This window comes from Erithacus rubecula (assembly GCF_903797595.1).
Source record: "Erithacus rubecula genome assembly, chromosome: 10".
NCBI classification, from domain to species: domain Eukaryota; kingdom Metazoa; phylum Chordata; class Aves; order Passeriformes; family Muscicapidae; genus Erithacus; species Erithacus rubecula.
In genome coordinates, this window is record NC_136662.1 from 18,337,466 (window position 1) to 18,349,730 (window position 12,265).

The 12,265-nt window shown below is 40.9% G+C and overlaps 1 protein-coding gene across 4 annotated transcripts in view; it reads right to left on the minus strand.

The window, feature by feature from the left end:
* Nucleotides 1-554: 554 nt before the first annotated feature.
* TESK2 (testis associated actin remodelling kinase 2) overlaps nt 555-12,265 on the minus strand; it is a 110,792-nt gene continuing 99,081 nt past the window's right edge. For all 4 annotated transcript variants that reach the window (XM_079314007.1, XM_079314008.1, XM_079314006.1 and 1 more), the window contains 4 exons: nt 11,855-11,938; nt 10,668-10,754; nt 7,176-7,311; nt 555-5,363 (listed from right to left, as the gene is read on the minus strand). In XM_079314007.1, coding sequence (XP_079170133.1) covers nt 4,351-5,363; nt 7,176-7,311; nt 10,668-10,754; nt 11,855-11,938 — 1,320 coding nt within the window. In that variant the 3' untranslated portion in view covers nt 555-4,350. The remainder of the gene's footprint in view (nt 5,364-7,175; nt 7,312-10,667; nt 10,755-11,854; nt 11,939-12,265) is intronic.

A 12,265-nucleotide genomic window follows, 5' to 3' on the forward strand; every position in this document is an offset into this window, starting at 1 on the left:
CTGAAGGGGGAGAAATGCACCTTTGGTTAAAGCATGCACACATGAGAACCTTTGCCCCTACAGGAAAAAAGGGAAGAAGAAAGTTCCTCCCAAATGGGCCAGCTGATTCTAGTACTGGCTAACTGCCTGAAGAACCAAGCCATAGCAGGTCTTCAGACTTGGTCAAAGGGGAGAGGCAGTAGGGCTGAAAACCAGATACGTGATCCTGAGAAACTGCACAGCTTCCTGTGCTACTGAGGCTGTTTAGGGCTAGAACAGAGCAGCCACCACGGCAGACTGATACCAAAAGCCGTGTTATCTGGTAGATCACAAGATATGGCCTACTCTTCAGAGCCCTGTAACACAGAGCAGAAAAAAAAAAATCATTGAGTCTCACAGATTTAATAGTGGAACTCTTCAGTGAGATGCAGGAGAGAAATGACACTTACTGAGCCTGACAGTTTTCCTTAGGTATAACTCAGCACTGAGTAATAGCAGGTACAATCTCAAGCCAGGTATTAATGGCATTTGTATTTTAAGTAAGCATTCAAGCCAGCATTTTTAACTTAAACCAGTTGTCCTCTTAATCACAAGACGCAGGCCTTGATTTCATTTTTATTTTGAAAGCAAGTTGGGAAAGTTTACAAAACCTGACCAAGAAAAAAATTATGAAAATATTTAAGTGGATTCATCTTTGGTTACTTCTTATTGCAGTTCCAATAAAACATACACCATTTCTATAGTTCAAAAAAGTCAGAAGGTCAATCAACATAAAAACAAGACGTGCTTTCTTTACATATTCATAAATATCCTCAATATTAGAAAAGTTGTTTCGCAAAGATTTTTTCTGGCAGTGTTAACTTACTATTATACACAGGCTACAAACTTCTTCCTAAGCCTTTAATTACAAGTTCAGCTATTTACAGACTGCAAAATATTAAGACGTAAAACTCCTTCATAAATACGAAAATAGATCATCTCGCAAAGATCTTTATACTTAATCAAATATCTGGCTGCCCCTCCTCCCAAAGAAAAAGGTCATTTGTTTTGCATAGAAATGTAGTGACATGCAATATAAACAATAGCATTAAGTGCAAACAGGAATTATTCAAGTGTCTTTAGTTGTACTGGCAAAAAATACCAATGTTCTGTTACACACAATACATCAATGCCTCTCCAAGTACAAGTCTGCTACAGCCCCTTGGCTGTGCTGCTTTTGAGAGCAATTCACATGCATTCTCTTGGCTGCATTTTATCAGCCTGCAACCACAACAAAAATAGCTTATAACAGACATTTAAATGAACTCAACATAGATTTAAAGTGAATTTAAAACATCTTTGATCTCTTCAGGGAGATGCGTAGCAACGCGTAGAAAGTACTTTAAAAGAGCAAGAACTGCTCCTGTAAAGTCAAAATCACGGTAAAATCCAATCACAATAAAACTTTGTCACATCACTATAAAACAAGGAGTTTGCTGACCACATGTTCAAATTCATGTTCATCAGTAGCTGTCAGAAAATGGCCCTCTGTAGAAAAGCAACCTCAGTAGGCACAAAACCTAGGAGTTACTAGGTGCAGTCTAGATTCAGCTTTACTCAGCCAAAGGGATGAGATGTAGTGACTTCCAACTGCATCCTCAGAAACACTGGGTTTCAGAAACCACTTTGCAGTTTTTAAAATGACCTTTTACTCCAGTTTCATCCACATGCCTCTTCCCATGCAGACCAATCCAATAAAGGCCTGAGCTACTAGCCCTTGACATTTCTGTTTCTGACATCTCCATCTCAGTACCAAGAGCCAGAAGAGCTGATAATTGTGCCCAATGCATGTCAGTTGGTTGTGCTTAGAGCGGACAGTTAAAAAAATAAAATTTTACCTGTGCTGCTTTGTAAGAGCTGTTCAGGGCAGGGAAACCTAAAGACAGTGGTGTAAGAGAACAGTGAGGTCACTGCAGTGGGTTCCCCAGGAGTACCCCAAGCCTGACTGCTCAAGCTTTGCAGTGTCAGAGAGGGCAACAGGCTTCATGGGGAGGTGTCAGCACTGACAGCCAGGGCTCTCTCTCTCTCAGGGAGCCCCAGGGCAGCCAGAGGTGTGTGTGTGCTCTCTGCTCAGGCTGCTGGACAGCTTCTCTCGGCCTGGTGATCCAAATGTAAACTACTAATTATTGCTTGTTTGTCTGAAGTCACACACCTAAATGCATCTTGTGACAACAGAAGCTGGTGCTGATGGTTTCCTTCCCAGAAGATACAATTGTAGCAAAGATTAAAACAAAATAAAACAAAAGAAGCAAGCAGGTACCAGGCAGGCCATTGAGTTCTGGTGTTTCGCTGTTCTCAAAGGAAGTTACACACACACAGTGGTAGCCATACAAGCTGCTCTGCACTCTGCAGACACCAGACAGGTGTGGGCCAAAAGGTGTGATCTTAGTGAGCACAGGCATTTTCTCCTTCAAACTGCCAACAGCTGCCTAATCTGGCATGGACTGTATTAAATAACTCGGCAACATGGTTTCTCATTTCATTCATGGCAGCCACTGCAAAGGGAGAACTGCTGCTCAGGTTAATGCACACTTCACTAGAGGAAGTCATAGCTGTAACTCATAGAATAGCTACCTACACCTCAGAAAAGATACTCATCCCAGCCAAGAAAGAACTAAGGCTTTCTCCATCCTTTCTTTGAGACAGCAGAAGAGTAGAAGTAGTCTGGCTTTCATCAGAGACTAACTTACAGCATCAGCCTTACAAGAGAGCAGGAAGAATGCAACAAGTTACCTGGATGAAATTCTGGATTCTGCTGCATCACCATCTGCTCAGCAGGTGTGCAATGTTTACCTCACTCAGGAATGATAATATAGGTTAAAAAACCCCCATAAAATAAAAATTTTAAAATCCCATGTGTTTTGAGATGATCATAGTAGAAAAGGGCAGGGTGTTGCATAAATGTCATAGAACAAGCTTTCCCATACATTGCATCCCAGAGCAGAGATTGCTGATTCTGGTTCCAGCAAGCAGCGTTAAAACTTACATTGCTGCTTCTTTCACAGGTACCTGCTGGTGGAGTGAAGTAAAAAAAAACAAAAAAAGTAAAAAAATCATCCAATTCAGTGGCAGGAGAAACCAATAAAGACAGCAGCTTCTTTCTGCAGGGTACACAAAAAGTCAATTTGGGACAAGCTAATTTTTTTCAGTTTGACAATTCAAAGCTCTTCTGAGTTGTTCTCTCCAAGAGTACTTGTGGGGCTACAACACTGCTGGCAACTTCCCCTTAGCAGGAGATCCCTGTCCTCTGTCAAGCAGGCTAGTGAGGAGCCATCATTACTGCAATGAAATCAGTGAGATGGGATGTTGTACCAGAGAGGGAGGTGAATGGGACCCTTCCAGCTTAGTGATAATAGTCAATTGTGATGCAGCTACTGTATTTAACTATTCTGCAGAAACACATCATGATGTCCACTCAGCTCTTCAGAGATAAGAGCCCACCCCCTGCCAAAAGCTCAGTACAGCTGGTACTTTCAGGAGCAGTTTCTTCAGAAGCCCAGAAATGGGAATGCCTGGAATATGCTTCTCTGTGCCCTGGGCAAATCTTCCTCCACATTAGGGCTGAGGTACACAAAGTGCTGTACAAGGAAGCGAGCTTCCCTGCACAATGTATTAAACATCATTACTAAATCCCAAGGGAAAATGAAACACCAGGGAACAGATTCTTCTTGTTAATTGCAAAGTACTTGTCATGTGACTCAGCCTGCAGATTGTGACCAGCATGAGGGGTTTTGTTTTTTCTGCATTTGAAAGAAGAGCTTGTTTAATGCTACAACAGCATTCAAAGCAGCTCTGGGACCAGAGAGCTTTCCTATCTGCTCAACATAGCTCAGAAAGACTTCTGTGCCTGTTTCTGAAACAGAGGCTCCAACTCATATGCACTGATGCAGAATGTTAATGAAAAATCTGCAGTGGCTTAGAGCAGCTGTTCAGTTAGAGGAAAGAAGGAAAAATTTAAGTGTCATTCTTTCTACTCTATATGGAGCTTAAGACCTTAAAATGCCCCATGCTGGAAATCCAGGTCAAACTGTTTACATGGTGCCTGCTCTGGCTGCTGCCTCTTGGAAGGACTGTGGGACCCACATGGCCATTCTGGCTGGACTAGTTCCCCCTCCTAATGGAAATCAGGAAAGGGAATAAAGACAATTTGAAATAAAGTTTTATAAAATAATCAGTCTCTTCAGATACTGTTTGCAGCTATCTGTCTGACAGCCAGCTTCCACCATCTGTTGAGTCTCTTTCAAATGTGAAGCCCAGCACTACAGAAAACCAGAGTTTAATCAGCTGGGAACAACTGTTCCTTCAAGGACACATTCAGTTTAAGCCCTCTCTTCATATGTCACAAGTTGACTTTGTGCTGCCACTTGCTGAGATGTTGGAGGAGGTCTGAGACAACAGGGCAGGACTGTCCCCATCCTGCTCCCTGAAGGACCATGCCTCTCTCTTCAACTCAGTGGGAGGACTAACACTGAACAGAGGCTTTGTAGACTCTAACAGAGTAATTTTCAGTAGATCATCTTCTACCTCCATCTCTTCAGAAGGGAGACAACCTGCAAACACTTGTGGGGAGCTGTGTCCCTCAGAGTTCACTGAATTCTCAGCTGGGAGCTTTTTGTAAGATCGTGGCCCAGACAGGGCCAGCACTAATGGCTGATCACATGCTGGATTTCCACATGCGTTCTCAACAGGGCAAAACCCATTTTCCTCCTGGGCCACTGGCCCATCTGAACAGTCCATATCCTCTTCTTGTCCTGGTGCAAGAAGAAACTCTGGTCTATGAGGCTTGGCGTGAAAGGGGGGAATCTCTGACACACCATATTTAGTGCTACTCAAGAGTTTTTGCCGAACCTCTGCACCTAACTGGGCTGGGTCACACCTGCCAACAGTTGAAGACAGTCCCCCAAACAGGCCATATTCCTTGTGTGGTAATTCAGGAGAGAGTGGAAGTGATCTGCATCTCCTCCCAGGAAGAAGGGAAGGTTCTTGCCAGTCTGTGCTATATGCCTGCCGGAACTGGGACTGGCTGGCTTTTAGACCTCCACGTGCCTCTGGAGAATGTAAGTCAAACACGAGGGAAATCACAGACTTGCTTGGCATGTCGAAGAATTTGATCTTTCCCCCCTTGAGGTCCTCCCGGGCACTGAAGGGATTCACTTTCCGGCCCAGCCCTTTGCTTGGTGTGTAGTAGGGGTCCTGCACATTTATCTTCCTGGAAGGTTTGCGGGCAAATATATCCGACTGGCTGCGTGACAACCAGATATTCCGACGTGGACGGGGTGACTTGGGTGGGATCTTGTCATCCAAGGAACTCAAACGTTTTACTCCTGGTCCTTTGTCAATTGATCCTGAATAGAAAAAGAGAAATACTCTTAGCTTGAAGAAGCTCTGTGCATAGTTGTGTACCTGCTCACTTACAGAGCCTTCATGCCAACTGTAAAGAAAAAAGCTCCATTTCTGATATTCCAAACTATGTTCCATAGGCACATAAACTCCTTCCTTTTAAGTTCCTGCACAAACACAAGTACACCATTCTCTTCTCCTCAGTGTATTTAAGAGCCCCTGCAAACCTCCTTGCTGCCAGTATACTGCTGCAGCAGAGATGGCACAGGGTGGTGTTAGAGAAGAACAATTTGCATGTTTCTAGATTTATTGTCCTGGCTTTCAGCAGAAGTTGCCCAAGGTCTGTTGGTACTACTTCCCACAAAAGAGAACTAGTACAAAACATAGTTGCCAAAGAAATGAGGACTTTTTCACTCTGATGGGAAATGTCTAAGACAAAAAAAGAAGTCTCTCCTTGTACCATGCAGATTTTAAATCATTCTATCCCAGCCTTCTTTCAGTACATTATCCAATACAAAACTGGAGATATATGAGATATATAATCCTAATGATAGGAGTATGAAAGTTGTATAAATGCCTATAAATTTGCAACCATTGCACGTGCAATGGTTTATTTATAAATAAAAGCTGTATCACTAGATTAGGATGAAAAACTGGTAGATGTTAACTACCCAAGTGTTTGGAACATGCATTGGTCATGAGCTCTCAAGATGCCTCTAAAGAGCAGCAATAACAACTGGGTAAAAAGAAGTGATATCTCCTTATATTTCCCAAATAAGCACATATGGATTTTCACTTTTTCCTTTGAATACTGCCACAGTTTAGACTACAGTAATTCCAGTAAGAAAGACTATGCAAGTCCAAGAACAGCATGCAACATTTCTTTGAGAAGCACTTGTTTTGTACATGTACTCCAAAGGGAGAATGATGGGGAAAAAAAACACCAAAAGAAAAAAAAACCCAACCCAAACAAAAACCCCTAAACAAACAAACAAACCAATTTCCTTTTTAACTCACACCTCTTTTAGATGCTTTCCAGGTGTGGGAGAACTATCACATGCATTAACTCTATGTGGTTTGACATAGAGAAAAATTATTTCCATCTACAACTATATCACAGACCGATAGTTATGTCCATATGCTACATATTTGCACATCCACATAAAATAAGAAACCATTTTTAATGTACTCTTAAGTTTCTAATGCCAGAAGTGTACTAACATAAAACACCCAAGTCAGAATACGGCCCAGGATACAAGAGTTTGCTCCCCACACCAGGTGGCACCAGACAGCTTTAGTAAAAACCTTTCAAGGCCAACATTCCCAAGCAGACCTGGGACTCATCTTTTCTCGTCTTTCAGAGTATTTCTAGGTACTTTATAATACTCTTGCATCTTCTGTGCTCTTCCTCCTGAAGGAATTTAAGAAGCCTCTAAATGTTACATGTAACATACACCAAAAAAATTATGCATATGTACAAATCACAGCAGCAATAACTCAAAAGTAGATGGATTTTTATATATTATTAGCAATTTACAAATACATTCACAAATGAACTCTAAATTTCCTCTCAAGATCTTGGGGACAAAATATTATCAGGCACTTTAAGAAACAGTTTGCTGTTTTTTTTCACCAAAGGACATTCTGTGATGGAAAGTATAGAGCATTGCAGCAGAATAATTTTCAGGGTTTGTGTAAAAGCATTCATAAACCATAAATAAAACCATATATAGCCAAAACACCAGTTTTCAAAATATGAAGCTTCTTCTCTTCTTGCTGTGAACATGTAGCAATGTTTGTACAATACAGACACTTACCTTTGGGTTTTCTTTCACTGTTGTCAAGGTTTGAGAACTTTCTGTCTCTCTCTGAGTCCTCATTTCTCAGGCGGTTTAACATTTCCTCCAGTGTTTTGACAATATCAGCAAATGAAGGACGCAACTTTGGATCCATCTGTGAATGCACAGAAATCAAATAAGTCCATGTGGTTTTGTTCATGCTTACACAGTTGAGAGAGAGAGAGGGACAATCTGAGGAAATGCAAAATGGTTTTAAGTGTGTTGTCATTGAAAAAAAACTACAGAAAGCAGGTACCTCTCACATTTAATTTTTAAACATTCTAGGAAGAGGAAAAATTAATTGAAAAGTAGGGAAACTGTCAGATTCATGGCTTGTGAGGGGGGTTGGTTGGTTTGCTTGAAACAGTTTGCATAATTCAGGATTTCTTTCTGGACTCTGGTTATCAGAGATTACATACCAATGTTATTTCAAAAGGATTACACAAAACAACATGGCTATGTCAGTCTTTAAAATATTGTAATTCTTCCATTATCTCCTTGTGGCTTTAATTAAAACAGTCCTAAATGGCACTGCTGATCTCAAAGTTGAAAATGTTGTATTTTTCCATCTGTTACTTAGCTATACTACAGAGTGTACTGGTCTATCTTGTAAGGAAGCAGGAGTGGTGTGAAAAAGTTATAAATTAGGAAAAAGAAAAATCCCAGGTAAAATATTCCCCCTACTCATCAATATGTATTAGCCTTTATTTCTCGGTATGTAACTTATTTATTCACTCTAGCAGATATAGATTCCTAAACTAAGTCCAACACTAAAATTGTACTACAGGGCAAGCAGCTTCCTTTAAACAGTAACTTTGAAAGCATTTCATAATTTTGAGCATTGACTCTGTATATATGTCACAGGCTTCACTCCTGTATGTAGCAACATCTAAATCAGCAGCTGAAAGTTAACTAATAAAAACAATTCCACTTGACCTGATTGCTGTTTCCAGCCTTCTAAAGGCTTTTTCAGAGTGGACAAGCCCAGACAGATCTCACCTCTACAATGGGAACAGTAGTGCTTTGTACACAACAAACCCCAAAGACCTCCCTGATACTACCCTGCAGGTTATTTGAGATGCATCTTTCTGAAGAGCACTGGTATGATCAGCAATGCCAGAACACCTTCTAGCAAAAAGGGGCAAAGTGCTAAAAATTCCTATGTACAGTAATAAAAACAAAACAAAGAAACCACACTTGAAGAGCTCAAGAGCAGCAAGAAAACTGTTCTAAAGCAGCAGCTGGAATTTCCTGGCATTAGAAAACATTTTTCTGCATTCCCTGTTTCACTGAAAGAGTAGGGCAGGGGCAACACAGAAGCACACACTGTACTCTGACAAACATACTAATTTTGGAATCTTAGGGAGTTGTTGCAAGCTACTGGAAGTTACAGGAAGTAGAAAGAGCTCTCTGGCTATTTTAATTTGTGCTAGGTAAGACCCAAGACAAGAGCAGCAATGGAACAGTTATTCAGAGCAGTCCAGATTCTGCTCAAATGGCAGAGAAGTTTTCTTATCAAAGCAGCAGTTGCCAACAGCTTAGCTCATCCTGGTAAGCTTTTTGCATGATCATTTATGATTATGTTTATTAAACAGTCCCACAAGGAGGCTTACAATTGTTGGGTGCTTGCAGGTGCTTATTTACAAACCCACATGCTTTATAACAGTAAATTAAATGTTAATCCACTGCTCATATGTGCCAGTTTTTACTGGTCGTCTTAGGATGCCTTAAAACACATTTCCTGGCTGTAGAAAATCCCAGGGATTTGCACAATACTTCAGCTGGGCTATTACAGTTCACACCTTGTTGACCTATTAAATGATAAAAAGCTAATAAATGCCCATGTCTCAGACAAAATTAGCACACCAATCACTTCTTATTGAAGCCCAGCATACTTAGGACAATATAAAGAAAGCCTTATCTGTTTACTCCATTTTCTTTCTCCTAGGTGAGTGGTATGTGAACTCCAGCATTGCCCCACACTGAAATCAGCATATTAATGGCTAGATCACAAGACAGCAATTTCCATTTCAATTCAGTAAAGGGACATTTATTATACAGGAAGCTGCATTTGACAATAATGCATAGGAGAAAACCCTTTTTCTTTGAGCACATCAAATTCTTACATGAAAATAAAAACCTCACTGCCCCTTACTTCATGAGGAGCTTTATTCTGAATTTCTGAGATGAAAAATTGCTTTGAGTCACACATTATGTGTTTGGATGCAGCACTGTTTCTGGAGCCTCCAGGTGGGAGCTGAGCTTTTCAAAGTCAAATCATACCTCTAATCAAACCCTTTAGTGCTCATGTAATCAAAGCACTTCATAAATGTGAGTGAGATGTACCACTCTCCAGGTGAAGCAAGCTCTACTGTACTAAGGTGAAATAAGAGGAGTTAAGCAGTAAGTTCCACAAACACTTTTAGAATCAAATTATGCCGTGTGATGCCAAGACCAGCAGTCATTGCTCCCATTCTCACCTTTATACCACTCTCTCCTTGAGCATGGGCTTTTGTACTAATACAAAGTAAAGAGAGAGATCAGGTCAAAAATAACCACTAAAAGTACAAAGAGATGAAACTTCTTAAAAGTATTCACTTGGGCACAATGCTGGCAGTTCCAGCACAGCCTGATTGTGAATCCAGGGCCATGTTTTGTGCAGTAAAATTTTTTAAAGTTGCCTCTACTTAAGATAAGCAGACTGGACATTCCCAACTTCAGCTGAATGTGGGGGAAGCTCAGGTTCACTTATCTTATATAAACTGGTTTACTATACATTGGCACTAGTAACTCTGTTACAGGATAACCAGCAGAAGAGATTTATTGCCCTGGAGTTTTCACAATAAGGAGCAGGAAGGTATCCAGCACTATCACAATTTTACTTGAATAATTGCCAGAAAACTTTCTCCCTACAGGACATGGCCTATAGCTTTACAGATACTAAATCATTTCAGTCCAAGTTTGGATTTTATGACACTGGCTAAGGATTTAGATGTCAAATCCCTTTTCCAAAAGGCATCATACAGACATTTTAGAATAGTTTAATGCCTGCTCTGGATTTGTTTGTCCCCTCTGTTTGTAAGAGCAAGTCAGTCCTTCCTTCATAGCTCAGTAGGTCTGCACACAACAACAGCTGGATTTTGTCAGCCCGGGGGTTAGCCAGTGTCAATGGCATCCAACTGGTTATGATCAGCCTGAGCAGCCTGCAAGAGGTTGTTCAGTGTGCCAGACCTGTTTGTTTGGCATGACAGAACACAGAATTGCAAGAACACAAGACAGACCTTTTAGCAAGGGGAAGGGAAGGTTTATAAAAACTGAAAGGGACTTTCTGGGTTGTCAGAAGGTACATTGCTTCTAGAGGTAGGCTCTTAAAGCATTTACAGAAGATACTTGAAACTTAATTTTCAAAAGCCAGAGGGATTTAGAGAACTCCAGTTTAGGAGTTCTCTCCCCTTCCAGTAAGATACTCACGTTACAGCAGTTGAAGGCCAGCTGGAGGAAGTCAGGAGGACAGTCTCCCACCATGTGCTGGAAGGAATCATAATCCAACCCAAAATTCTGCACAAATGACAAAGCACAAAGAAACAAATGAGGCCCATCTAGCTCAAAGCATCTTCTTTTTATGAGGTCACTGTGTGAAGTTATCAGGAATAACCATGAACACTTTTCTCAGCAACCACGTAACAGAAGAGTTTGAGAAAACTTCATGCACACTCCAAACTGCAGCATTCCCAGTTGGAATTACTGATACAGGATAGCTGTAAGAGAATGAGCTGACATCAAAGCCCATCCTTCTTCCCAGATTCAAATGCAATCCACTGCACTTGAAATGTTGCACGTGTGGATTTGGAAACAACACCCTATGCTATGATGTTTCACTGTAGTGATTTTCACAGTGCACATTAACAGCCTGCTCTAAAACCAGAGGCTTTGCCGTGATGAAAATGTATCAGTTACAATGGCTAACTCTTCAGTGGATGGTAGACTGGTAATACAAATTATACAGTTCCTTAAGTGCATGTCTACAAAATCTGAAGGGCAGACTTAAAAATAATCTTTTATTTATTGCAGTTCAAGACCTAAGCAATTTTTCATTTTCAGAAATGGAGAGGGATAGACAATTTGGAATAACCTCCACAGAGGGTCAAAAGCTGCCCTGTAGATGGGATGAATAATGAAAAAAGTATCTTTAATTAGTCAATTATAGCTCAGATCCACAGTGCATAGCAGAGTCCACACAAAAAAAAGGGTGAACTTTATTCTAGCTGCTGTTAACACAGCTCCTGCCCCTTTCACAAGGGGGGGCTGCTTAGTGCATTCAGAGTGCCAAAAGTGCCTCACTGTGAACCTGGCAAGAAGTCTACATGAGCTATCACTCCACAAAAGGAAGAGTTTGCATTGCAATGCTCCCAATGTCCTGCCAGTAAGGGGTAGAAAGGATTCCCATGAGGATTGCAGCTGCACGAAGTTTTTGAGAAAGTGTCTTCAATGGAGCTTCCGACAATAACAGCATAAAGAGCAAAAGCTTTTTACAGGCTATTTTTAAAGTCACATCTATTCATGCTATCTTTGACAGCAGTGGCAGAAGTTCTAAAGGCTGAGCTGTTATCATGGCAGACTCACCACCTCCCACCAATGTTATAAACACAAGCACGTACCTCTGTGCGAGGGAGATAGTCTGGGTCTGCCTGTATTCTTGCTATAATCTCACACAGAATTATGCCATAGGAGAACACATCTGCCTGAGAGAGAAAAACATTAATAGACACATGGTTCAGCTATGAATACTCAGTGTTCTTATCTGCCCTGAGTTTCTCCTTACCCCCAAATGACTATCATGAAACAACTAAACAACATCACAGCCTTACAACACTGAGCAACTGCATCAGAGCCAACATTTTCCATGTGAAGAAACCCATGCTCACAGAAAGTATTCTTGTTGCACAAACAGCAATGATGATGAATTTACTTTTTTCAAGAAAAGAAAAACCCACCAAATCACTATTAATTCAGCAATGCAAAAATTTCAAAAATAAAAAAATCCTTCCTTGAACAAAGAATACTGAAGT